This window comes from Antechinus flavipes, chromosome 1 (genome assembly GCF_016432865.1).
Source record: "Antechinus flavipes isolate AdamAnt ecotype Samford, QLD, Australia chromosome 1, AdamAnt_v2, whole genome shotgun sequence".
NCBI classification, from domain to species: domain Eukaryota; kingdom Metazoa; phylum Chordata; class Mammalia; order Dasyuromorphia; family Dasyuridae; genus Antechinus; species Antechinus flavipes.
The window spans coordinates 483,446,676-483,474,445 of record NC_067398.1 but is presented as its reverse complement, the minus strand read 5'-3'; the positions used below and the strand labels follow the sequence as shown (position 1 = coordinate 483,474,445).

The 27,770-nt window shown below is 39.0% G+C and overlaps 1 protein-coding gene and 1 long non-coding RNA gene across 4 annotated transcripts in view; one reads left to right on the top strand and one right to left on the bottom strand.

Moving 5' to 3' along the window:
• Positions 1-11,358: 11,358 nt before the first annotated feature.
• LOC127543913 (uncharacterized) lies at positions 11,359-27,418 on the bottom strand. Its single transcript, XR_007949338.1, has 5 exons — positions 27,306-27,418; positions 25,235-25,298; positions 14,853-15,003; positions 12,716-12,790; positions 11,359-12,411 (listed from the first exon to the last, which is right to left on the bottom strand). It is a non-coding gene; the product is annotated as an uncharacterized LOC127543913 (long non-coding RNA).
• Positions 25,890-27,770, top strand: part of RNF138 (ring finger protein 138) — a 44,626-nt gene continuing 42,745 nt past the window's right edge. Inside the window, exons 1-2 of one of the 3 annotated variants that reach the window (XM_051970282.1) lie at positions 25,890-26,081; positions 27,407-27,461. In XM_051970282.1, the coding sequence (XP_051826242.1) occupies positions 25,975-26,081; positions 27,407-27,461 (162 nt within the window). In that variant the 5' untranslated portion in view covers positions 25,890-25,974. Of the gene's footprint in view, positions 26,082-26,659; positions 26,698-27,053; positions 27,070-27,406; positions 27,462-27,770 lie in introns of those variants that run through there. The other 2 variants (XM_051970283.1, XM_051970284.1) reach the window with 2 other exon arrangements.

The window sequence follows — 27,770 nt, the reverse complement described above, 5'->3', positions numbered from 1 at the left end:
TGTTTCCTTCTTCCTTTTATATACTAAGGAAATATATATTGAAATGTTTGTCATGCTGTCTATTAGCCAATAGGAAGAAAGTTTGATTAGCATTCAGCTATAGGATTTTAAAAATTATTTTTATTAGCTCACTCATATTGACATATGATACAAAAAATTTAATTTTATTCAGTATTGGAAGTTGTTTCTTACTCTTGTAGCTTTGTTATCACCAGTATTTTGGTAGCATGCTGCTCTCAAATAGATCTCACATCTTCTCTTTGTTTAAAGGTTGGATATGCTGTCAGGTTTTCTCCAAAGGCATCTTGTGGGAAAAGAGGGTCCAGAGATGGGGGAGGTATACCCCTAAGAGTCTGACAGACCTGGGGGCTACCAGATTTTTGGCAGTGGCTAAGATGGAAAAGAAAGTGGCTGATCGTGACATTTTTTTAAATTAATTTTTTTTAGATTACACTACGTTCATTTTTGCCATATTTCTAAATGAGTCATGCTGGGGAAGGAAAATCAGAACAAAATGGAAAAAACACAATTAAGGAAAAAAAAAGAAAAAGATGAAAATGGTATATACTTTGATCTGCAGTCTCCATAGTTCTTTCTCTGGATGCAAATGGCAATTTCCATCCAAAGGTTTTTGTGATTACCTTGGATCACTGAATTGCTGAGAAGAGATTAGTCTATCATAGTTGATTATCATACAATTTTGCTGTTGGTATCGTTCTGTTTACTTCACCCAATATCAGCTCATGTATTTTCTAAAATCAGACTGTTTATCATTTCTTATAGAACAATAATATTCCATAACATTAATGTACCATAACTTATTCAGTCATTCTTCAACTGATGGGCAACTACTAATTTTCCATTTCTTTGCCACTACAAAAAGAGCTGCCACAAACATTTTTGTACTTGTGGGTCCTTTCTCCTCTTTTATGATCTCTTTGGGATACAGACCCAGTAAGGCACTGCTGGATCAAAACGTATACACAGTTCTATAGCCTTTTGGGTACAATTCCAAATTGCTCTCTAGAATGACTGGATCAGTTGTGATATACTTTAAAGTTATTGGAAAGCTCCCCTGACAAAATTATTTCCTATTAGTTGCCCAACTCATGAAAGTCTTCCATTACATATTATTTCTTTGGAATATAGCTTTTTTCTTCTAATGGACCCCACAACCAAAATGAAAATAGTCCAAGAAGAATAAATTATTTGGCCAGGTTCAACCAATAACTCCTTAGCATAAATTAATTTACCTGAGCTATAGAAACTAGAAACCCAAGGAAATGGGACACAAGACACCAACATTTGATGGAAGGAATGAGGTAGAGAAAAAGGTCATGAGTTACTGCTTGAGAGAACAGACATCACCTACCTGGGATGAAGGTTCAAGGGAAAACTAGTTTATTGAAAAATTGTTGCTTGAAAATATTACTTAAAGGCCTAAAGGACAAATTCTGCCCAGTTCATAACTTTGACTCAAAATGGAACTGATTTTTAACATGTTTAAGTAGATTATCCTCCATCAAACTGGTAAGAAAAGAAATGCCTAATTTTGCTCAGATTTTTCTTTCATACTATCTCTAAAATAATCTCAGCTGAAATTATTCTACCTAAAAAGAAGTAAGAGTCTTGAAGTTGTAAGGACGTACAAGGAAGTATTTAGCACAGTAGCTGGTTTAGTGAATAGGGGAGTGAAAATGGTCTTGATGAAGTCCTGAATGGTGAGTGTATTGGGTGGAGAAAAAAAACTGAAGACTTGATCCCTGAAGCAGGCGGGGAGAAGTCAGTGAAAGAGATCAGTTTAGTTCTGAGGTCTCACCCTCTGGGGAGGTCGTCCAGTCTGAAACCCAAGCTATGTCAAACCCCTGAGACCTACTCTTTGTAGGGGTCTTGGGCAGCCTCACTTTGCCATGTCCTGTCAGAAATCCCAGTCATGTCCTGAGGCTAAATTTTCCCTATAAAATCTGCTTATGGCCATGTCATATTCACTGCCCTTCTTTGGGTCAGTCTACCAGGGAACTCTGTGTCCATGTTGGCTTTCTCCTTTCCCTTCTCCCATGCCATGTGGCATCTCCCTTAACTCCACCATGCTTCTCAACCTCACTTCTCTTCCTTATAACTAATCCTTTTAGGGTTCTAAGTCCCTTTTAGGATTTAGCCTGCCAGCCAAAAACCTGCCCCAACTTCCTGGGGTGCTCCCTTTCTGATGGGTAATTGTGAATTCCCCTGAGGACTATTTCTTTCTCATGCTCTTCAAATTTATTTTATATTTACCATTCCTGCTGCTATTGTAATCCGTCATTTTGTCCATAAATTATTCTCCTAAATAAATTTACCTTTTGCTAAAGAGCATTCTCTTTGACCATGTGAATTCTTCACATGACCAAACCCCAACTTTTGGTGCTGACTGTCAAATGGTGTCTACATCAGTCACATCAGCCAGACCTGGTGTAGGAAGATGATTTTGTTACCTGGGTGGAAGATATTCTGGATGTGGAGAAGCTTGAGTCAGGGAGACCAACTAAATGGCTATTATAGTATTCCAGCCATGAGGTGATAAGGGCCTGTACTAACATGTTGGCAATGTCAAGGAGACAAGGGATTTTATACAAAAGATATTATTAAGGCAGAATCTACAGAACTTGAAATAAATTGAATATGGGAAGTGGGAGGTGAGAGAGAGTAAGGAGTTGAAAACAACATCTAGCTAATTGTATAAATATGTATGCATATATTGGATTTAACACATATTTCTACTATGTTTAACATATATTGAACTACTTGCCATCTAGGGGAGGGAGTGGGGGAAGGAGAAGAAATTGGAACAGAAGGTTAATGTTGAAAAATAAAAAGCTTTAAGAAAATAAAATCTAGCTTGTGAGCCTGAATGACTAGAAGGATGGTGATATCTACAATAATAATAGGGATGAATTCCATTTTGGATATGTTGATTTTAAGCTGTCCAAAGGACATTTATTTCTAGATATCCAACAGTTAGTTGGAAATATGAGGCTGGAAGTAAGTACAGAGGTTAGGGCTCATAAGTAGGTCTGATAATCCTCAGCATAGAGATAATTATTGAGTCAATGAAAACAGGTGAAATTATCAAGTGAAATACTATGGAAGGAGAGAGAGAAAAGAGGTCTAATCCAAGGTTACTGGGCATCAGCTGATTTAAAATCTAGCAAATAAGTATGGCAAGATATCAGGAGACACCTGTTCTCCAGAGCAAAGGTCCCTGCATATAAGTTGTGCCCTGAGTTTGGCATAATAACAATCCTTTGCACTCACCCTATGGATGATCTCAGAATTGTTTCATATCATTTTTATGTTTCTCTGACCGTCTCTGAGTTCAGACAAGCGCCTGCTGTGGCCACGTTCTGGTTACGGAACCCTGCTATAATCTGATCCTGCTGGTACTCTTCATTGTCTGGGCTACAGATCACTGTCCAGCCGCTGGTGTAAATAATTAGATCTGGCCACACTAAAGCAGGTTTCCCCTCTAGGAGAAGGGGTTCCAGCACAGGTGTCCTTACTTACAAACCCTTTCCCTCATTTTCAAATTAAACTTCTGTTTGACTCTTTAGTCTCCTATTTCTAGTCCACTTTCTTTGGCTTCAGCTGTTCACAGATTGGAGACTGGTTCAGACCTGTTGATAAGAGACTGGAGGAGCAGTTAGACAGATAGTTAAAATGTGAGTGTATAATATTTACATGTAAATATATACATACATACCATTTTACATATACATGAATATATAGCTATATTAGGATATATGTACATATACTATATATGTCATATTATCTGCCATTTTTATGTATCAGTAAATATACATATTAATCCACCCAAACTTCTTTCTTTCACTCCCACTCTCTCTTCTTCCTTTCCCTTTCTCTTCTTTCCTTTCCTTTCCCTTTCTTTTCTTTCTCTTCTCTTTATCCACATAAATATGGTGCTTTGCCCAAAGAAATGTAAATTTTGATCCCTGAAACTTTACAGGATTTCTTGGACTGGCTAGATTTCTTCCTTAAACAGCATGCCTTAAACTCAAATCACTCTGGTACTCACTCACTGGTACTGACTCAGACCAAGCTGGTCATTGTTTAGGTTCAAAGTGAATGTAAATACCAATTTTTAAATTTTGGCCAGAAACCCTGAAGGTCTTCCCCCTTTCAGTTTTTTTTTTTAATAAAAGAAACCATTCCATGCCCCATTTCTTACCTATCCTTAATCACTGATTGGCTATTTCCTCAGATAAACAGTAACTTAACTTAAAAAGACCAAGGTCTCCCACTACATCAAGGACCATCTCCAGTTGTCTTGATCTATATCTGGTCACTGGCCCAGATGACTCCAGAGAAGAAAAGGCCAGTGAGCTTGCACAGCCCTCTCTCACTGAAATCTAATTCACTTGCATGTCATGGCCTCAACTCCCTGCTGTCCTCCTCCTTTTCAAGAATAAAGAACAAACAATAACAACAAATGTTATCTCCTAGGAAGCCAGGTATCCTGAATCTTGACATTGCTAGCATTCTCTCCCAAGGAACTACTTGATATGCATTTTGTATTTCTTTTGTATATGTTTCCTTGCCCTTCCTCCCCAAGAGGATGTTAGGTTTTAAATGATGGAGTTGTTTTTATTTTTGCTTTTCAATCTCCAACATCACACCATGCCTTACAGACACTTAATATGTACTGGTGAAAATAAAGTGTCAGGAAATGATCTTTTCTCTATTGAAAAGGAAAAACCTATTTTGCTAGAACCTCCTGACCTGTATTTTGGATAAATATCCTCAGTTATTACACAATGGCTTCTCTGTATATGTATGTGTGTGTGTGTGTATGTATATATACACAAGTATGTGAGTATAAATATGTATATATTTGTATATATATAGTATGTATGTGTATCTATCTATCTATATCCTATCTATATATATAGTGCATATTGGGAAAGTTCTAGGACACTAGGAGCCCTAGAATATACTTGGAGGAATCCCATAGAACATACTCTTTTGGTTCAGATTCCTATATTAGGGCTATGGGCCAGAAGTTTTACATTCATAATCATCATTTGTATAACCCTGACTTTCATAGAGCCCCTTCCAACAAGAACAAAAACTGATATCCAGAATGTGTGGCCCAGAAGTGGTGAGGGGTCACCATTTTTAAAAAAGGCTGGAGATATCTCTAGGAGCAAAGCAAAAGTTTATTGTATGTTCTAATGAGAATCAGGCATCCCACCTGTTGAGCAGGCAATTGAAGGGAGGAGGATTCTCTGGGACAGGTTTTACACTTTATATAGTCCCTAACACAAATACCCCTTTCACTACTGACCATCATCATCCTTTGCTGAGGGACTTACATTCTAAACACGGGAACTACCCAAGAAATTGAATTTGGTCAATAAGTTCATAGTTGCCCATATTTGATTGAAGTAGGGAGAAAATGATGTCATGGGAGGATAACAGGAAGGGGACTTAGGTGTGCCCTTGAGTCAATGCTCAAGGACCTTCAGGCCTACTCCAACTCTGAAGCAGATGAATCTTACTAGATTTTCACAACTGTCTTGAGAGATCTCACCTCATCTCATTCAAGAAGAACAGTTATCCTGGAAGTTCCCCAAAATCATTCTTGGGACTGATGTTCAGGGAACTGTATATTCACTGATTGTTTATGTTGAATTATCTGCTCCTTGCACTGGAACAATCAGGTGAAATGATCTGAGTCCCCCTACTAGTAACCTAAATCATTTTTCTGAGGGACACAACTCCAAGCTTTGTTAGATGTCTAAAAATTCTGTTTACAACATTATACTACATCTTTCTCTCATTTCCTATACTCTTCCAGTCCCCACAGAAGAAAACTGGGTTTGGGGAGAATTTTTTTTTTTAGCCTTAATATAGGACTAAATCAATAGTTCTGTGACATTTTAGCACAACATATACATATGCACACATAGACACGTTTATGTCTATGCATGTGATGCAGCTTCCCTCCTGGAAAGGCTTGGAGACTTCTGGGTCATCCCGATGACAAGGAAGATGAGAGTCTTGGAGAGCCTGCGGATCATATGTGGACATTCTGTAACTGGTTCTGCTTGGCTAACCATGGAGTTAGAGGAACTATTGTCCATTGGTTGTCTACTGAAAACTTCTTTAGAAGAAGAGCATCTCCAGAAAAGAACCAGATGCAGCTTCAGCCCTCTGGGGGGCTTCTGGGGGAAGTACAAGACTCTTCTTGGGAACCTGAGGAGAGATTATCTGGTAAAGGGAAAGACCTTAGGACCTTATTCCCTGCTCTAAGGTCATTTGGCCCCAGAGAAGTAGGCCCAATTCTTTTTGTTATCCCTGTTCTTTTCTGTTCTAGGTCCTGGGAGTAGAACTTTGGTTGGGAGACCAAGTTGAGAGAGTTCTGGATATATTAAGGGAAAATGGAGGGGAGATGTTTTCAACATTCACCCTTGCATAACTTTGTGTTCCAGATTTTTCTGCCTTCCTTCCCCCCATCTCTTTCCCCAAGACACAAGTAAACATGTATAATTCTTCTAAACATATTTCCACATTTATCATGCAAGCACCTTTTTTTTTTTTTTTTTTAAAGGACCACACTGCTCACCTCTTGGTATGAGGAAGGGGGAAGAAAAATTACACTAAAAATTGTCTTTCACCGAAGCTACCCCTGGCCTGCTTATGCAGCAGGAGAGATCTTATCTTATGCTCAAAACACAAAAAATGTCCAAAAACTTTTGCAAAAATGATTCCACTCATCACTGATACATGGAATGTGCACATATTTATAGATAATACAAAATCCAGTAGACCTGAAAGACAAATGACTCTTGTGGTGAGAGAAGTCAGTAGGTATCACATCCAATCAGCAGCCTAAGAATAAAACAAGATTGGCAAATGAAGGAAGCTTACCAAAGTCAGAGTTAGACAAGCATTTTTCTTGAATGGCCATAGTGATAGGGAGTGTGGTGAAGCTGGTGTAGGTTTTCAGAATCAAAACTAATTTTTTTTTTTTAAATAACTTTTTATTGACAGAACCCATGCCAGGGTAATTTTTTACAGCATTATCCCTCGCACTCACTTCTGTTCCGATTTTTCCCCTCCCTCCCTTGACCCCCTCCCCCAGATAGCAAGCAGTCCTTTACATGTTAAATAGGTTACAGTATATCCTAGATACAATATATGTGTGCAGAACCGAATAGTTCTCTTGTTGCACAGGGAGAATTGGATTCAGAAGGTATAAATAACCCGGGAAGAAAAACAAAAATGCAAACAGTTTACATTCATTTCCCAGTGTTCTTTCTTTGGGTGTAGCTGCTTCTGTCCATCCTTGATCACTTGAAACTGAATTAGCTCTCTTTATCGAAGAGCTCCACTTCCATCAGAATACATCCTCAAACAGTATTGTTGTTGAGGTATATAATGATCTCCTGGTTCTGCTCGTTTCACTCAGCATCAGTTCCTGTAAGTCTCGCCAGTCCTCTCTGTATTCATCCTGCTGGTCATTCCTTACAGAACAATAATATTCCATAACGTTCATATACCACAATTTACTCAATCATTCTCCAATTGATGGGCATCCATTCATTTTCCAGCTTCTAGCCACTACAAACAGGGCTGCCACAAACATTTTGGCACATACAGGTCCCTTTCCCTTCTTTAGTATCTCTTTGGGGTATAAGCCCAGTAGAAACACTGCTGGATCAAAGGGTATGCACAGTTTGATAACTTTTTGAGCATAGTTCCAAATTGCTCTCCAGAATGGCTGGATGTGTTCATAACTCCACCAACAATGTATCAGTGTCCCTGTTTTCCCATATCCCCTCCAACATTCCGCATTATCTTTCCCTGTCATTCTAGCCAATCTGACAGGTGTGTAGTGGTATCTCAGAGTTGTTTTAATTTGCATTTCTCTGATTAATAATGATTTGGAGCATATTTTCATATGTCTATAAATAGTTTTAATTTCTTCATCTGAGAATTGTCTCTTCATATTCTTTGAACATTTATCAATTGGAGAATGGCTTGATTTCTTATAAATTAGAGTCAATTCTCTATATATTTTGGAAATGAGGCCTTTATCAGAACCTTTGAATGTAAAAATGTTTTCCCAGTTTATTGTTTCCCTTCTAATCTTGTCTGCATTAGTTTTGTTTTTACAAAAACTTTTCAACTAATCTTGTCAACAATGGCTCCAAAAGGAGTGAAGGGCAGGGCCACATCAATGGCCACTTGCAGGAAAGCACCAAGCACCATCATCAGGGTGTGTGCTCCCACCTTGATAAACTCTGATGAGATCAAAGGAAAATTTATGAAGATCCAGAGACCCTCAACATCAATGTGCCACAAGAAGACAAGCTTATAATTCTGGATGACTTAAATGCCAGAAAAAGCAGACTATCAAATATGGTAGGAGACCTTGGGAGAAATGGAATCAGAAATAGCAACAAAAATGGTAATTTGCTGTCAAAGACTTGTGTTTCTCATGACCTTCTTCACCTTCTCATGACCTCTTCACCAACACCCTCCTCCTTTTACCTAAAGGCAATAAAACTTCATTGATTCACCCTCACAACAAATATTGACATTTAATTGGCTAGATCATTGTGAACGAGATAAAGTGAGATCTTTCAAGACAGTTGTGAAAATTGAGTAAGGCTTCATCTATTTCAAAGTTTGAGTAGGCCTGAAGGACTTTATTAAGTCAAGGGCACACTTAAAGTGTCTCCTCCCTGCTATTTTCCTAAGGGCATACTTAAAGTCTCCTCCCTGCTACCTTAAGGACATACTTAAAGTCTCCCTGCTATCCCCTCCCTCGAAGGGCATACTTAAATCCCTTTCTTGTTATCCTCCCTATTTCAGCCAAATATGGGCATCTATGTACTTATTGGTCAAGTTCAATTTCTTGAATAGTTCCCGCGTTTAGAATGTAAGATCCTCAGCCAATAAGGATGAGGGTCAGTGGTGGGAGGGGAATTTGTGTTAGGGATTAAAAGCATCGACCCTGCCCCCTACAGTGCCTCCTCCCTTCAATTGTCTGCTCAATGGGTGGGACATCCATTCTCGAGGAAGTATTAATAAACTTTGCTTTGCTTCTAGAGATCTATCCAGTTGTTTTATTAATGGTTTCTGGTGCACACAATTGTAAGAAGATGGTCCAGAGTGATGGAGGGATCATAGATTTATCTTCAAATTTTTTACATTTTACATTTAACAGAAGCAGCAGCTTCAAGGCAAAAACTCCAGATTTAATGTCAACAGATATGGAGCACTTCTCACAGAATAAACAGTTTATTTCTAAGTTAAAAGGAAAGTGGAGGTAACATATAATTGGCAACAGTGAGATAGAAAAGGAGTAGACAGCTTTCAGAGATTTGGTGTATAATATCACTTTTATTCATCAAGATTGATTTGATAAAAATTATAAGGAAATTCAAAAGATGCTAAATGAAAAATTAGAATCCTATAGGGTTTACTAGCAGATTAGTTTATCCATCTCTAAGAAAGCACTATTTAACTTCAAAAAAAATAAAGTGCAACACAGCTTAGAGAGATGTAGTATGCATTTTGTTTTCTCTCTCTTTTTTTTAATTTTTGATCTGATTTTTCTTGTGCAATATATATATATACATATATATATAATTTGAAATTTATTTTTAACATATTTAACATACATTGGATTACTTACTATCTAGAGGAGGAAGTAGGGAAAAGGGGAGAAATTTGGAACACAAGGTTTTGCAAGGGTCAATGTTGAAAAATTATCATGCATATGTTTTGAAAGTAAAAAGCTTTAATAAAAAAAGAGAGAGATGCACAATTCTTGGCTTAGTAAAAGGAAGATAAATTTAGTTTCACATTGATAGTAAGCACTTTTATCCAAATTATTTTTATGATGCTCTGAAAGGTTATTGATGGGCCAAAGATCTATAGCCCATCTCAACTACTCAAGGCTGCTGGAGCCACATTGATTAGTGATAAAGGCATGATCCTGGAGAGATGGGCTCAACAATTCCATAGTATTGTTAACAGATCGTCACCAATCCATGCTAAAGTTGTTGACTATCATTGTTATACACCTGTGAAACCCAGACAGTATACCAGCACTATGGTATTGCTGAATTGCTTCTATTTGAATTGTTTTAGAAAGATTGTGAAGATCCCCTCACAGGATAAGGTACCAGATACTGAGGTCTTTTCTCATACTAAACTGCCAGGCATTCCAACCTACTGCAGAGCACAACTGCATTGAGCTGACCATGCTGTGTGAATGCCAAATGTATGTTTGTCAAAAGGACTATTTTATGGAGAACTCATGCAAGGTAAACCTTCACATGGTGCTCAGAAAAAGTGACACAATTTCTACTCATATGAAAAGATTTTCTGAATCATTATTGATCAGAGAAAGGCAAATTAAGACAACTCTGAGATACCATGACATCTCAGATTGGCTAAGATGACAGCAAAAGATAATGATGAATGTTGGAGGAGATGGCATTGTTGGTGGAGTTGGGAACAGATCCAACTATTCCGGAGAGCGATTTGGAACTATGCTCAAGAATTTATTAAACTGGGGATACCCTTTGACCCAACAGTGTTACTACTAGGCTTATATCCCAAAGAGATCTTAAAGAAGGGAAAGAGATCCACATGTGCAAAAAATATTTGTGGCAGCCCTTTTTGTAGTGGCAAGAAACTGGAAATTGAATGGATGCCCATCAATTGGAGAATGGTTGAGTAAATTGTGGAACATAATTATTATGGAATATTATTGTTCTGAAAGAAATGACCAGCAGGATGAATACCTAGAGGCTTGGAGAGACTTACATAAACTGATGCTAAGTGAAATGAGCAGAACCAGGAAATCATTATACACTTCAACAATACTATATGAGGATCAATTCTGATGGATGTGGCAATCTTTGGCAATGAGAGGATCCAAATCAGTTCCAAGTGATCATTGATGAACAGACCAGCTATACCCACCCAGTGAAAAAACACTGGAAAATGAGTGTGGACCACAACATAGCATTTGCACTTTCTGTTATTGTTTGCTTGCATTTTTGTTTTTCTGCCCAGGTTATTTTTACTTTCTTTCTAAATCTGATTTTTCTTGTGCAACAAGATAACTGTATAAATATGTATACATATATTGTATTTAACATATTTTACTTTAACATGTTTAACATGTATGGGACTGCCTGCCATCTAGGGGAAGGGATGGAGGGAAGGAAGGGAAAAGCTGGAACAGAAATTTTTGCAAGGATCAATGTTGAAAAATTACCCATTAATATGTTTTGTCAATAAAAAGCTATATAATAATAATAATAAAGTGACACAAGAACATTCTCAAGATCTAAAGAATTTTAGAATTGATTACATAATAATAATAACATAAATTGGTACAGGACCACCCAGTATGCATACCCTTATCTATTAGAAAAAGGTATGATGCTCTATGAGCAAAGTAAAATTAAAATAGCTCAGAAGAAACACAAGATATGCAATTAGAGAAACTGCCTCAAATGTTCATAGGGACGATTTGTATCTGACCTGTGGCAGAGCCTTCCATGCTTGTCTTGGTCTGATCAGCCACAGTCAGACCCACTGTAAGACGACTCTAATGTAGAAATGTCATTTTGGTCCTCTGAGAATGGAGTACAATAGCCACTCACCATTTATGTCAGGTTGAAATCAATCCTTCTCTAGCTGAAATCCCAACTGAAGAAGAGACTTTGAATATCATTAGACTGTTGCAAAGTTCCTGCTGCTGATTCTATTCCAGCTGAGATTTACAAGTTGGGGTCCACTGCTCATATAAAAGTTGAGTGAAATCTTCTGGGTTACAAGGTAAGAAGAGATTATCCCCCAGGAATTCAAAAATGCCTCCACAATGTCCATGTCTGTAAAGGTAAAGAAATAGGTTGTCCTGCTACAATCATGAGGAAGGAAAAAATAGTGAGGAGGGGTTCTCTCTCTCTCTTAGTGACTGCCAGAAAATTCTTGCAGGAATTCTTCTTAAAAGGCTGCTCCTTCCCCTGAGAGATAGCCATCTACTTGAGAACCAGAATGGCTTCGGAAAGGGCCAAGGAACAATCTCTATGGTGTCTGCTACCCAACAAATCCAGGAGAAACAACAGAGATCTATACACAATATCTGTTAATCTGACCAAGGCCTTTAATACTGTCAGTTGTGAGGGCTTGTGGAAGATTGTGGCAAAATTTAGTTGTCCAGAGAAGTCTGTCAGTATTGTAGAACAGTTCCTCGGTGCCATGCTTGCACAGTTCTGGATAATGGACAATGTTCCATCATCTTCCCAGTCACCAGTAAAGAGAAACAGGCTGTATGCGTGCTCCCATGCTTTTAGTGTATTTTCAGTAACGCCCATCATCAGATGCCTTCAAGAAGGATGAAAAAAACATCAAGGTCAGCTACCAAACTGATGACAATTTATTTAACTTGAAAAGACTACAAGTTAAGGTTAAAGTGGGAGAATTGGTAGCTAACTTTTTGTTTGCAGATGTTTCATGTCTCTGATTTACAACCAAATATGGATTCTCTAATGATTATACTACTTTTGGCCTAACAACGAACACCAAGAAAACAGAGGTTCTCTACCAGCCAGCACTACGCATTTATATATAGAATCATCTGTTACAGAAAATGGAGAAATTTCAAATACTTTGGATAAAATTTGCTTACCTTGGCAATCTACTTTACAGGGATGTACACATAGATGAAATTGTCACATGCATTGTCAAAGCTAGTTCAGAAGCTCTGAAGGAAAGCATAGAAGTATTAGTCTGCCTACCAAACTGAAGGTGTACAGAGCCACCGTCATGAATTCATTGTGTATGACTGGGAAACCCAGACAATGCCATGCCAGGAAACAATTCTTTTTGGTTTGGCTTAGAAGATTCTGAAAATTACCTGACAAGTTGAAGTACCGGACTCTGAAGTCTTTTCCTGAGCTGAAGCTACTTGAAGAAAGCACAACTCCAATGGATCAGCACAACTCATTGAATACCAAATGTATATTTACCTAAAAGATTATGTCTAAGGGCAAAGCAGAATTGTAGTAGCACAAAAGAAATGTGAGATGTGAAAATTTAGATATGTCTCTACTCCAAATATTCATATGGATTATTCATGCCTGATCTTATATATTGTTCTGATCAGCCAAAGTTGGACATATTAACTTTGATCCCAATGTAGTGATGTCATTTTGATCCTTTTTGAGAACTAAGGACAACCTATGAATCAATCATATGCCAGGCATGTGCTGCGTAGTGCTATAGATACAAATACAAGAAAAAAAGAAACAGTTCTTGTCCTCAAGGTGGCCCAGAGAATAGACAGAAGATCTTAAGAGTCAAGGAGACTTGAATTCTATTATTTTTGTGTAAACTTGTGTTTATTCTGTCAGAGTACTTTTCCTGCTACAATCTAAATACTGATTACTTCTGTCACTTGTCATATTCAGTTTTTTCATTAGTAAAATGTAAAATAATAATAACACCTACCTGATAGGGTTTTTTGAGAGTCAATTGATCATTGTAAAGCGCTTTGCAAACCCATTTAGGTGAGAGGAATGAAAAGCCTGAGAGACAGTTTCTGGGCAATTAATTATCAATTTATTAATTATGCTAGCAATAATAAATTGATGATCAGCAATCTCAGTAATCAAAGACAAATATTGTTGAGGTTCAAGGGGAACTCCAAAAAGGTTGGGTTTCCAAACTGGTGTCATGAGGTGTCTTAAAAGAATTAGCAGGCTCATACCCATCTCCAAGGGAAAAAGTTTATGATATATTACAATTATATTATATATAGCCATTTATCCATCCATCTTCTCATCTACTTATCCATCCATCTACCAATCTGTCCATCTATCTTTCTATTGCCCAATTAAAGCAGGCCAAAAAATTAGCAAAGAACCAGGGGAAAAAGATAAATTTATAGGGAAAAGGTTAGAGAAACTGAGTACTTAATGTCACTGAAATGCTAATTTTATGGCTTAGAGATGAAGATTGAGAAATGGTCTAGTTCTGATTTTGTATAAAAGTGCAATACCCATAAATCTCTGGGCAGAGTTCTAGGGGGAAACGTTCCAGAGGTGTGTTCTTAGGCCTGAAATATCACTAGGTCAAATGGTAGACACCCAATTTTGTTCTGCACCTGCATCAACTTTAAGCATCTCATTATTGTTGCTCATTAGTCTCAGAAACTTTGCTATCACTAACTAACAAACAGGCTATTATCTGAAAGCCAGCAATATTTGTAGTCCTGGCATCCTGGTCATGAGAGTAAACTGGGATAGGATAACTTAGGGGAAGAAATGTATCATTTCCAACTACATTCCTTCCAAGGCCAGGTGGCTACATCTCTCCTAGAACCTGCACCACATTAAAATCATGGAGATCATTGAATACTTAGGGAACCCTAAATAGGTGAAGATCACCCCTAATTGGTGAACAATTAATGATGGGGTGGACATATTAATGAGGAGGTAGACCAAGTTTTTGGCCCCTTCTGGTGAGAATTTGTCTTGATCCTGAAATTCAGCTGTGCTCAGGACAAAACAAGCTTCACCCAGAACACTCCTACTCTCAGGAAATCTAGATGAAGGGAATCTTTCCACAGACCATACAAGTGGAAGGACAGGCATGGGGAGTGGCAGTTCAAGGACAAGAACCCAAACCATTTGGGGTTGGAATTCATCTAGACCTCAATTGTTTGTTCTTACTTCTCGAAAAGGACCTTGACCTCAAGGAGGGAATGCCATGACATGCAAGTGAATTGGACTTGAGTAAGGGGAGAGCTGTGCAAGGTCACTTACTTTCTCCTCCAGAGCCTTCTGGGTCCTATGGCAAGATATAGATCAGGACCGGAGAGAGTACTGGATGCTGTGGGAGACCTTCCTCTTTTTAAGTTAAGGTTTAACAGCTCTCAGCTGGAATGAGGCAGAACCAATCAATGATAAAGGATACCTAGGAATTGACACAAAGAATGCCTTCTTTTATTGGGTCAAACAAGAAATCAGTCTGGGAAAAAAAGATCCTCAGGTTTTTTGGCTGAAATAGAAACAACTGATATTTACATTTACTTTTAGCTAATAAGATCCCAAAATAATTACCAGTTGGGGCTTGGCCTATTATTGGCAATCAATGAGAGTTAAAGTGACTTAAGGCACTTTAACTCTCATTGATTGCCAATAATAGGCCAAGAAATTTAGGTCCTTAAGAAGAAACTTAGGTCATAACCCCAAGACATTTTGGGAGGTTTCAGTAATTTAAGAAAAAGATTTCATTCCTGTGGTCAGAAACTGGAAACTGAGTGGATGCCCATCAATTGGAGAATGGCTGAATAAATTGTGGTATATAAATATTATGGAATATTATTGCTCTGTAAGAAATGACCAGCAGGATGATTTCAGAAAGGCCTGGAATGACTTACATGAATTGATGCTGAGTGAAATAAGCAAGACGAGGAGATCATACTATACTTCAACGACAATACTATATGATGATCAATTCTGATGGATGTGGCCCTCTTCAACAATGAGATGAACCAAATCAGTTCCAATAGAGCAGTAATGAATTGAACCAGCTTCACCCAGCAAAAGAACTCTGGGAGATGATTATGAACCACTACATAGAATTCCCACTCTCTCTACTTTTGTCCATTTGCATTTTTTATTTCCTTCACAGGCTAATTGTACACTATTTCAAAGTCTGATTCTTTTTGTACAGCAAAATAACTATATAGACATATATACATATATTATATTTGTCTTATACTTTAACATATTTAACATGTATTAGTCACCTGCCACCTGTGGAAGGGGGTGGGAGGAAGGAGGGGAAAAGTTGGAACATAAGGTTTTGCAGCTTTCAATGCTGAAAAATTACCCATGCATATATCTTGTAAATTAAAAACTATATAATAATTAAAAAAAATTAATTCCTTTGGGCAGAGTACCCACAGGTAAGGGTATGGAAACTCAATATGGAAAAAGGAAGGGAAAGTGTAATGCCAGAGAAACTGAGCAAGATAGAGATTAGAGAGTATTTAATATGGAGAGATATAATGGGATCAAATGGATCCATGGTTTGGTCCCAGGGCTGAATGAGATTAGATTCTCCAAGAATCCAGCCACCAAGGTGAGTTCTCAAAGACATATATACATGTGGCTCAGATGCAGGGGGTAGACTAAGGCAGGGGTGGAGTCAGAGTGCTGAGAGCAGAACAGGACTCTGACGGTGAAGTGAGCCACCGGAGGTGGGATGACATAATCAGGGGGAGGCAGAGGCATCTTGATAAGACAGTATCTGATATTCTAATAGCTTAGGATGGGGAGAGGCATTCTGATATTCTAAAACATAAGATCTTATATGCTTATCAATTAATTTTATAAAGAGGGAGGGAAGGTTTTGCAGGACTGAGAAGCAGGGAAACTGAGTCAGGACTGGGTCAGATAATTATGGAAACTGAGAACTGTGGTATAATAAAAGAAGAGAGACAAATGGACAGGACAGAGAAAAGAAGAAAAGAAGAAAGAGAAAAGAAGGAAGAAAGAGAGAAGAAAGGAAAGGGAGAATGAAAGAACACAACACAGCTGTTTCTTTCTTTTAGATTCTCTTTACACTTTAATTAGAAGGAAATTCTCCAAGTTGGGTGGGGTCCTGCCCAAAATCAATTTTACTCCTGGAGGACTACACTAATTCATTTATCAGCCTTGACAAGGACTGGTATCAGAATGAAAGAAAAAAAACAAACAAAATTCAATTCCAATTTAATAATTGGTTATAATAGAAAGTAATCATTTCTCTCATAGAATTGTACAATTGTTATTCTATTCTTTCTAATGGGAGAAGCCAAGGCACAAAAAGGAGCTGAAAGGGGGAAATGAGAATATATGGTGTATGTGTGTGGGGAAATGGAGATACTCAGGTAAGATTATGATGTTTTAATCTATAAAATCTGAAGTATAAATTTTATTAATTTTTTAGTAGGTATTCCAGAAAATACATCAGAAGGAAAGGATGGATTTGGATTGGGATGTTGCAGGAGTAGGGTTGAGGGAGACAGGAGTAAGAGTTGGTAAAAGATGGAGAATAGGTTTTGTACATTGGCAATAGATGTTCAGAATCACAGAGTTGGGAAGAATGTGAAAGTAATACTGTTAGTGGCAGTACAGAGAGTTGAGGTGTGAGAATCCCCTTCTGGATGGCCCAAGTTCAATGTGAAAGAATTCACAAACCCAAAATATTAGTGGCAAAAAAGGAAGTTTTATTGTTGGCACTGCAGAAGTCAGCTATGCCAGAAAGACTGACATCCTCAGTGGCAAGATCCTGGCAGAGAAATAAAGGTCCTAGCAGAGGAATCCTGGCAGAGAAATAAAAGGGGTTACCACTGAAAGAGAATGTCTTCACAATGGGCAGGAGTCTTGGCAGGCAGCTATGCCAAGGAGAGAGAGGTTCCTTGGCATGGCATAATTCCTATTTTGGGCTTCTTCAAATTATGAGTTTAAAATTGTGTTTTTTTAATAGGAAAGCTGAGGCTGAAGTTTCTTTTTTTTTAATATTTTATTTTATTTTATAATAACTTTATATTGACAGAATCCATGCCAGGGTAATTTTTTTACATTATCCCTTGCACTCGTTTCTGTTCCGATTTTTCCCCTCCCTCCCTCCACCCCCTCCCCTAGATCGCAAGCAGTCCTATATATGTTAGATATGTTACAGTATATCCTGGATACAATATATCCAGGTTCGGTTTGCAGAACCGAACAGTTCTCTTGTTGCATAGGGAGAATTGGATTCAGAAGGTATAAATAACCTGGGAAGAAAAACAAAAATGCAAATAGTTCACATTCGTTTCCCAGTGTTCTTTCTTTGGGTGTAGCTGCTTCATAAATGCTTCCATCATTTATCAATTGAAACTCAGGTCTCTTTGTCAAAGAAATCCACTTCCATCAGAATACATCCTCATACAATATCGTTGTCAAAGTGTATAATGAGCTCCTGATTCTGCTCATTTCCCTCAGCATCAGTTCATGTAAGTCTTTCCAAGCTTCTCTGTATTCATCCTGCTGGTCATTTCTTACAGAACAATAATATTCCATAACATTCATATACCACAATTTACCCAGCCATTCTCCAATTGATGGGCATCCATTCATTTTCCAGTTTCTAGCCACTACAAACATTTTGGCACATACAGGTCCCTTTCCCTTCTTTAGTATCTCTTTGGGGTATAAGCCCAGTAGTAGCACTGCTGGATCAAAGGGTATGCACAGTTTGATAACTTTTTGGGCATAATTCCAGATTGCTCTCCAGAATGGTTGGATTCGTTCACAACTCCACCAACAATGCATCAGTGTCCCAGTTTTCCCGCATCCCCTCCAACATTCATCATTATTTTTTCCTGTCATCTTAGCCAATCTGACAGGTATGTAGTGGTATCTCAGAGTTGTCTTAATTTGCATTTCTCTGATCAATAATGATTTGGAGCACTCTTTCATATGAGTGGTAATAGTTTCAATTTCATCATCTGAAAATTGTCTGTTCATATCCTTTGACCATTTATCAATTGGAGAATGGCTTGATTTCTTATAAATTTGAGTCAGTTCTCTATATATTTTGGAAATGAGGCCTTTATCAGAACCTTTAACTGTGAAGATGTTTTCCCAGTTTGTTGCTTCCCTTCTAATCTTGTTTGCATTAGTTTTGTTTGTACAAAGGCCTTTTAATTTGATATAATCAAAATTTTCTATTTTGTGATCAGTAATGGTCTCTAGTTCATCTTTGGTCACAAATTTCTTTCTCCTCCACAAGTCTGAGAGATAAACTATCCTATGTTCCTCTAATTTATTTATAATCTCGTTCTTTATGCCTAGATCATGGACCCATTTTGATCTTATCTTGGTATATGGTGTTAAGTGTGGGTCCATGTGAGGCTGAAGTTTCAATTGAATGAGATCCCTTCAATGTTGTCACTGCCTCCAGGCCTAGATTTCCAGCTGAATGAGCCCACTTAAGTTCAAACTAAATAGGAGTAGTCCTGGACTAATTTCCAAAGAGTGCAGCTAGTCCCACCAAGATAACAGAATGAAGCCACTTTATCTTGATTCCCTGAGCAGGCCCCTCCAGAGAAGAGTTTCTCAAGAGTTCACCCCATGGCTTCCCCCTCAAAGTCAGAAAGGACAGTTTCAGAGCTCCCCGATATGAAGATCATTGAGGAAAAGTCAGCATATTTATGGTTGGAGTGATTATCCTGTTCAAGGCCCTCCATCAAGACCCACCTTTGTGGGAAGTGAGGATGTGTCTTGGATGATCCAAGACATTTATCTCACCAAAGGCAAGAGCAGGTGAAATTATGACTTGGAGGACAATGCTTGATACATAGTAAATGCGCAAGAAAAAAACCCATTACAAACATATGTAATCAAGCAAAAAACAAAAACCAACTCCTATTAGCCATATCTCCCCCTTCCTCCCCACAAAAAGACTCAATTTGCATTCTGAGTCCATCCCTTTTTTTCTGGGGGAGTAGCATGCTTCACCAGGTGTCTAGCTATAAGTGTATGGCCCAGTGACTATCTTACCCTCTATGCCAAAAATGCTGGGGAGGGGGCCCATGTCAAAGATGTTGGGGCACCAGTGCAAACACCAGAATTCAGGCCAGCCAGGGGCACTTCCCTAGCCAAGGGATTCCACAATAGGAATAGATTCCATAAACCTGAAAAGCTCGGGAAAATCCCAGTGAGAGAGCTATTCATTTTTTTCCCCCTTGAAATCATGTAATTAGGCCTACTTAAAAACTCAATAGATCAACTCAATTTAGTTGACAATGCCAAGCAACTTAAAACTTATTCTCAAAACCCCCAAAATCTGCTAAAATGTTTTTAACAGTTCTGTAACTTTTAACTATTTCTGCAGGCTCAAACTGGCTAATTCTGGGTACACAGAAATGTCTTTAAAAAAAAAAATTTTTTTTGGATATGGCAGTTATACATATCCCTATATAGCCAAAGTTTCTTATCTTTTGACATCATATATACCCATTCCTATTAAAAACACTAGAGAGTATAAGAATAAATGACTTTTCCTTAAAATGATCAGTAGCATCTATTTAAAACCATCAGAAAATATCATATTTAATGGGGACAGACCAGAACCATTCTCAATCAATTCAGGAGTGAAACAAGGTTGCCCACTATTACCATTACTATTTAATGTTGTATTAGAAATGTTAGCTTTGCCAAAAAGAAAAGAAAAAGAGATTAAAGGAATTAGAGTAGATAATGAGGAAATCAAATTATCACTCTTTGCAGATAATATGTTGTTCTTATTCCCTTTATTACTGATTTTTCCCCTCCAACGATAAAGGATATTGTTTAACATACACACCACATCCTTTGGATTTTTCAGATTGATTTTAAGTGGGGAATTTTTAAACTTCCCCTATCTCTACCTCTTGAAAACCAGCAGGTGTCTGCCTTAATTTTTGGCCAGTGACTAGGCCAGCTGGCACCTCTAATGACTGTATGATTTGCACCTGTGTCTACCAATCCTTCTAACAGAATTCCATTCACATAATTAGTGAGCATAGGTCAGTCAGCTGTTACAGCTGCAATCCCAAACTGTTCATTATTTCTTCCATAGATTTTTGTAGATATTGGGCATTATTTTCCAGTGCCCCTGACTGTCAGCCTCATCTCACCCTCTGTTTTATAAATTGATGCAGAACATATCTAACATATATAGGACTGCTTGCCATCTAGGGGAGGGGGTGGAGGGAGGGAGGGGAAAAATCGGAACAGAAGTGAGTGCAAGGGATAATGTTGTAAAAAAAATTACCCTGGCACGGATTCTCTCAATATAAAGTTATTATAAAATAAAATAAAATATAAAAAAAATTGATGCAGAAATGTCTTTTATGGAAATGTTTGTATATCTTCACATGTGCTTTCTCAGTGGGAATAGGGTGGGTATGTGATATTCTTCTTTTCTCTAAAATATGATCGTTCTCTCTGGGAGCAGATTTCTTGGGGAGGTTTTCTGGAGGCAGCCTTAGTTTCAGTTCAGAGTAATAATCACTTAAATGCAGCCAGGAGTTAAAATCCAATCTTTTATTATCTCTTCCAAAATAGCCCAGTTAGCTTTCTTTGGTTCCAAGAGCTCTTGTTGCTAGTCTTTTGCCTCTGCCAGCTTTTGCCTCTAGCTCAACTCCGACTCCTGGCAATCTTCTGAACTGACTGACTGACTGACTGAAGCTCTTTTTATGCTCTTTTAGAGATGTAAACTCAAATATTGTTTCTATCAATATTAGTGACTTAACACCTTGTAAGGATTTGCTCTAATGTGTGAACCAATAAGCATTGTATCAATTCCACTGAGTTAACACTAGGATTCTAACATCTACCATTCACATTCTATCAAAAGAAGATGCCTTTTAAATACTACTTGATATTTTAATACCTTTAATTCTAATACCAATTGTATAATCCAATCTCTACCTCACAAATTATTCTCCATCTCTGGGATTTACACCTATCCTTTAATTTTTCTCATATTCAGTAGTGACTTCTATATAAGTGCACAAAAGTCTGTCTTTTCCTTTACTCCCATCCATTAACAATTCCTTAAATTTCGGATTAATTTACAAATTGATGATCTCTCCACTCCAGTAACTACTGAATCTTTTCCCTTTTTACACTTGTTCTATAAACACAGTAATTACCAATTATAGGTTTTAACATAATGATCAATCTCAGAATTTACATAATAGCCAAAATGGTCTTGGTTGTAATTTCCTCTTAATTCACAAGCAAAGGTGGAAATACCTTATCTCCTAAATTACATTTACTGAGTTAGCAAGGCTGATAACATATTTTTAAACACATTTTCCAGTTCCTGTTAGCTTTTTTCCTTTCAATTTATATTCTAATAACATTCAGGGTAGTAGATAACAAAACCAACTTGGGTTCCATGGTCTCAGAAAGAATCCATTGCTTATCAGTTCAAATAGAACAGAACCAATTTGTATAATAACCAATTAAGTTTCCAATTTTAATTCATACCAATTTAAAGTTATTTTAAAATTAACTAAAAATTTTAGTTTGTATGATTCCCTAAAATCTACTTAGATGTTCCATTCAAGCAGAATTGCCTTTTGGTTATTTTCCTGATTCCCACAAACCTCTTCTTTTTTGTAAGCCAGGAAAGAGTTAAGGACCCATTCCTGCTCCATATGGGTTTTACTTATGATTCTTCCTGGTAGGATTCCACAGGTCTGAGTTCTAATAACAAAGCTACAGGTCCCTTGCTTACAGGAGTCTTTAAAGTGGTAGCACACTGCTTCTTCATTTTCTCAAAAGTTCCCAAATTGTGTGATCCTTTTCAGTCTATGCTCTTCTCATTCATACATACTTAAAACTTTCTCCCTCACCTTTCTGTATTCATATATCTCCTTTCTCCTACCTGCTTTTACCATCTTCACTGTATTAAATATATTTTATCTTCTCTCCCCATCTTCTGCAAAGTTGCTGCAGTCAGCCAGACTTGGAGAGAAAGAGAAAAAGATTCTCTCTTTTCTTACACCATCCTAATCCCTAAGGAGCTCAGAATTAGCTCCCGAGTTCCCTTATTAAGATAAAAAAACAATGAATTCCTCCATCCAGAGTGACTTCACAAAAAGATCTTAGCTTGAGTCACTGAAAGGAGTACTATTTTGAATCCCAGCAATTCCAACAATTAAGCCTGATCTTTTCCAAACCGCAGCACAGAGGTTGAATCCTTATCACAAGCTTGTTAACTTTTAATCATAGAACACAGAATGCAAGCAGACATGCATGCAAAAATCTATTTTCAGCTTTTACGTACAGATTACGTACATACTCTGTTAGCCATAGGAGCTTCCTCCCAATTTTCTTTCCTTTACATTTGGTTTTCATCCCAATTGCTTAATCTATTTCCCAAGGGACTGTTAATATCTCTGTTTTCTTTTCCAAGGAGGAAGGGTGGGACTGAGCCCTTCTCTTTTCGAATCTTGGCTGAGGCTTTTCAGGATCAGGTATGCTTAAATCCCAGTCTCTTACACCCAATTTGGTAGAATTGCCCCCACTCTCAGTCACCCAAACAGTCCTGACCCTCAAGGAATCTAGTGTCCTCAGATTCCAAGGTCGAGGCTTACCAAAATTGGGTCCTGTGCACAAAAGTTGCCTGAGTGCTGTACTTTCACTGACCCATCAGGTTTTCAACCATGGATTTACTTCCACTTTACACCCAGGCTCCTCCTCTTTTGGTCACTTTTCAAGGGGGGGGGGGGCAAGGACTCTCAAATCATGGCAAACTTCCAAAATATTGCAGGGCTCCTTTTGCCAAGTTCCAAGAGCCTGGTGACCCTCAATGATCATGGGATCCCAGACGAGCCCCCAACTGTGTGGTATATAACCCACCTAATAAATTTCAGAGAACTCTCAAAAAAAAAAGTTTTATATATATCTCGTGAGAAGCTGGCATCACTCTCACCATACAAGAGGTAAAAGTAAGGCCCTGATCATAAATATCATAAGCAATATATCTGTTTCCTGATGGAATATTAACACTCCCCTTACCCTCTTTGCTGCCTCATCCTCATTGGGTAAGGATATGGCCTTACATTCTAAGCATGAAAGCTGTATTTTTAAAAAAACTATATTAGGAAGGGCAACTAGTTGGTGTAGTGGATAGAGCACCAATCCTGAAGTCAGGAGGTCTTGAGTTCAAATCTGATCTCAGACACTTAATACTTCCTAGCTGTATGACTCTGGGCTAGCCACTTAACCCCAATTGCCTCAGCAAAAAAGGGGGGGAAAAACTATATTAGAAACTATCAGTCATTAAAACAATCTGATAGACACTGGCTGGGAAAAAGGTGCTAGAACAATGGGAAACAACAGATAAATTCGAATTTAACAAAGACATGTCTTTTACTGACTTTGAGATATATATTCTCAATGTATGGGATCAGTAGATATGGACTAGGTCAGCTTGTTCTATACATTCTCAGAATTGTTCTGTCCACCCATATCTTGGGAATTGTCAGGGCAGAAAGGCAGGGGAAACATGATCCTGTATCTTCCTCTTGAAGAAATATCAAAAATTTTCCACTCACCATTAACCCAGGGAATTCCAGAATGAAGAAGTTTAAGATGAAAGGAAGTTCATTAATTATGAAGCAGGCATTCCAGAAAATACATCAGAAATACAAGGTAGATTTGGACTGAGATGTTGCAGGTGAGTATGATAACTACAGAGAAAAGCCTACCATTCACTGGAAATTAACTATCATCTATATGGTATAATAGAGTGGAAAGAATATTAGATTGTCAGTATATCTAGATTTGAATTTCAGCTCTGCCTCTAGCTAGATTACCTCAGGAAAACTACTCCATAATTATGGGCTTCGGATTCCTCATTTAAAACATGAAGTTAGATTGGATGATTTCAAGAGTTCTTTCATTGATAGTTTCATGTTTCTTAATTGTTATTACTAAACTTAGCGATTAAGTCTATTTCCTGCCAAAGAGGCACTTACTTTCCATATTCCAGAAAAATAATTGTGATCTATAGCAACCATATATCTTTGTAGACCATAAAAATTGAATAAATAGAATCAATCTCATATACCACAAATTTAAACAGAATCTTATGGGTTTTACTTATATACATACATCCCCTCAAGAAACAGACTTTAGGCAAACTAAATAAGATTACAGATTAAACTATATTTAGAGGATTTACATTGGGGTTAAGAGAGAAGAGAAATTTATGTCTCAAAGATAGATAATTAAGCCTATTTACATGATTTTCAATTGTATTGAGTTAAACTGGGGAGAATGTGGACAAAGTTTAAATTACTTTTATGCATCTTTAATGCCTCCTCCACCTCCAGGTTTCTATATTTTTCTTTTTTTTTTTTTAATTTTTATTTAATGATTACTTTATATTGACAACATTATCCCTTGCACTCGTTTCTTTTCCTATTTTTTTTCCCTTCCCTCCCTCCATCCCCTCCCCTAGATGGCAAGCAGTCCTTTATATGTTGGATATGTTGCAGTATATCCTAGATACAATATATGTTTGCAGACAGTTTTCTATATTTTTCAAGGAATATTCCTCACGTTTTAATGACATCATTCAGAATTTAGAAAGTTTAGCATAAGAAATGTACCTTAGAATTGAAGTGTGAAAAGAGGAGGCCTGTGGGCTCTGCCTTCCAGATTCCAAGGTGCAGGCTGGATCAGATTAAAATGTAATTGGGAAAGATTTAACAAAATAAAAGAAAAAGTACAACAAAATATAGAAAACAACATTTTAAACACATAAATAAGTAGTTTATAGGGATCCTTATGAATGGATTAGGGGCCGCCATTTCTAAGTTTGACACTACTATCTTAGAGACATCTAATATCAGTGCTTTCTCTCTTTTAATTTTTCCTATTTATTCTGTATATAACTTGCGTTGCATCTATTTGTTGTTTCCCTTATTAGATTGTAAGCTCCTTTATGGCTTGACTGTACTTTGCCTCTTTGTGGATCCCCAGTTTAGAACAGTTTAGAATTTAGGTGCTTAAAAATGTCTAGTCTAGAGCTAGTCTAAAACTTTGTAGCAGACAACAAAAGCAAAGAAAGCTTTCTTTGTCTGGATGCTACTCTTACTATTCCTCCTCCCCATCAAATCCCTTGTTTTTTTTTCTTCTGACAGCAGCACGATGTAACCAAGGCACAGAAAAATCAAAAGTGATTTTCTTAGTCACAGCCCGTTTAGTGACATAAGAATCTACACAAAAGCTGCAGCTACCCTTCACTGGTAAAGTCCTTTGGTGGAGGTGAGTCGGAATACCTTAAGGTCAGCTCTAATAGAAGGGCTCTAGAATCCTCGGAGCTCAATGAGAGCGCCCTGGATTTAGAATGCAAAGATCTCTTCCAGGCTCGGCCACTTACTGCGTCAACTTGGGGAAAATGATTGTACCTCCAAGGGTCTCTTTTTACTCAACCGTAAAAAGTGGGGGGATTAGGTAAGTGATCTCTTCCTGCTCTAAACTGTGATGCTAAATCAAAATTGAGAATTTGAATGTGTAATTTGCCCTTCTGATTTAGAAGTGGGAAATCAAGTGGTCTTAGTTATCATCTTCAAGCTCTTTTTCTTATCTTTTTCGGGGGATGTTATGAAGTGAAGAAACAGGAAGGTTAAGAAGGAGCTCATGAATATGAGTTTTGCCGCAGCTTACTATGTCACAACCTGCTCCAAAGCCAAACTAGGTGGTTGCTATGGAAGCCCCGCCGGTCGTCTCCCACTCTCAGGACCCCCTCCCACTCCTGCTTTCTTTCTCGTCCATGTCCTCTGGACAGCGGACCGAAAGGCAAGCAGCAGGCAGGGGCAGTGCCATGGGAGAGCTACTAGTGGGGGGCGGGAGGAACCGTGTGCATCATGAGCTTGGGGACGTCCCTCCTGCAGGGTCGCTGAGCAGGGGAGACGCAGCCCTCCCTGCTTTCTCCTCTTTCCTTCCCTCTGCTGTAGCGGCAGAAGCGGCCAGAGAAGAAGGAACAGGAGGCCGGGTCTGGGTCACGTCTTCATAAAGAAGGGACAGAAAAGAAGCGCTCGTACCATCGCCCTTGCTCCCGGCCTCCTAAGTCAGTGTCTTCGGCTACAAGGGCAGAAGAGCGGAGGCGGCCGGGGGCGGCATCAGGGGAGGGAAGGGAAAGAAGGGGGAGGTTGCGGGAGAGACGATGGGAAATGGGGGCATTGGAGAATGGAAGTGGGGGAAGGATGGGATGTTGAAGATGAGGGGGAGGATGAAGAAGGATGAAGGAGGAAAAGGTAGCTGGAAAGGGTGTTCGTGAGTTCCGGGAGAATGTGGGATAAAAGGAACGAGGGGGGACTTTGTAGGAAGGGGGTGGGAAGAGAGAGCTGGAAGAGAGAATGGGGGAGGAGGAGGAGGAGGAGGAGCAGCAGCAGGAGCCGCAGCCGGAGGAGGAGGAGCGGCAACCACGCTAATTAGCCAGGTACCAGGCGGGGTTAGAGCGGCTCTCGGGCTTGGTGGCCCCTCAGCCCACGGGGGCAGGGGCAGGGGCAAGGGGCAGGCCGGGGGCGGGGAGGAGAAAAAAGGAGGGGGGGAGAAGAGCCAGTGAACACATCTCTCCTCCCCTGGGCGGACAGGGCTCTGCCCCCTGCAGGACAGTGTGGGGGGAGGGTGGCTTCCGCTTTGGGAAGGCGGGGACTGGACGGGAGAATCGTCTACCTCAGTCTCCCGGCGCCCCCTACCCAAGAGAGGGAGGCCGCGCGAAAACGAAAGTGAAACCTTTCCTCCCGTTCCTTCCCCCTCCTGTCTCCTCTCCCCAGGCCGAGACGGACTGGGCCGAGTCGCACGGAGCGAACTAGCCGTCAAGCTGCCCAGGTAAGGCCAGGCCGCTAGGGCCTATTCCTCCTCCTTCTCCTCGCGGGGTCGGGGCCCGGACCTGGCTGGGGGAGGGGCGGGGCAGATCTCCGGGCTGGGCCCCTCCCCCCGCTGGCCCTGGAGATGCCCGTGTTTGTATGGGAGTGGGAGGGAGGGGTCCCGGAGGGGGATGGGAAGGGAGAGGTCCCATCCTCATCATAATCATCCGCCCCAGCAACTGACATGGGTGAAGTAGCTGTGACTGCTGTGCCCGCCCCCTCCCCCTCGGCTCCTTCCCTGGGGTCCACCTCTTCTTCCTCCTCCTCTTCC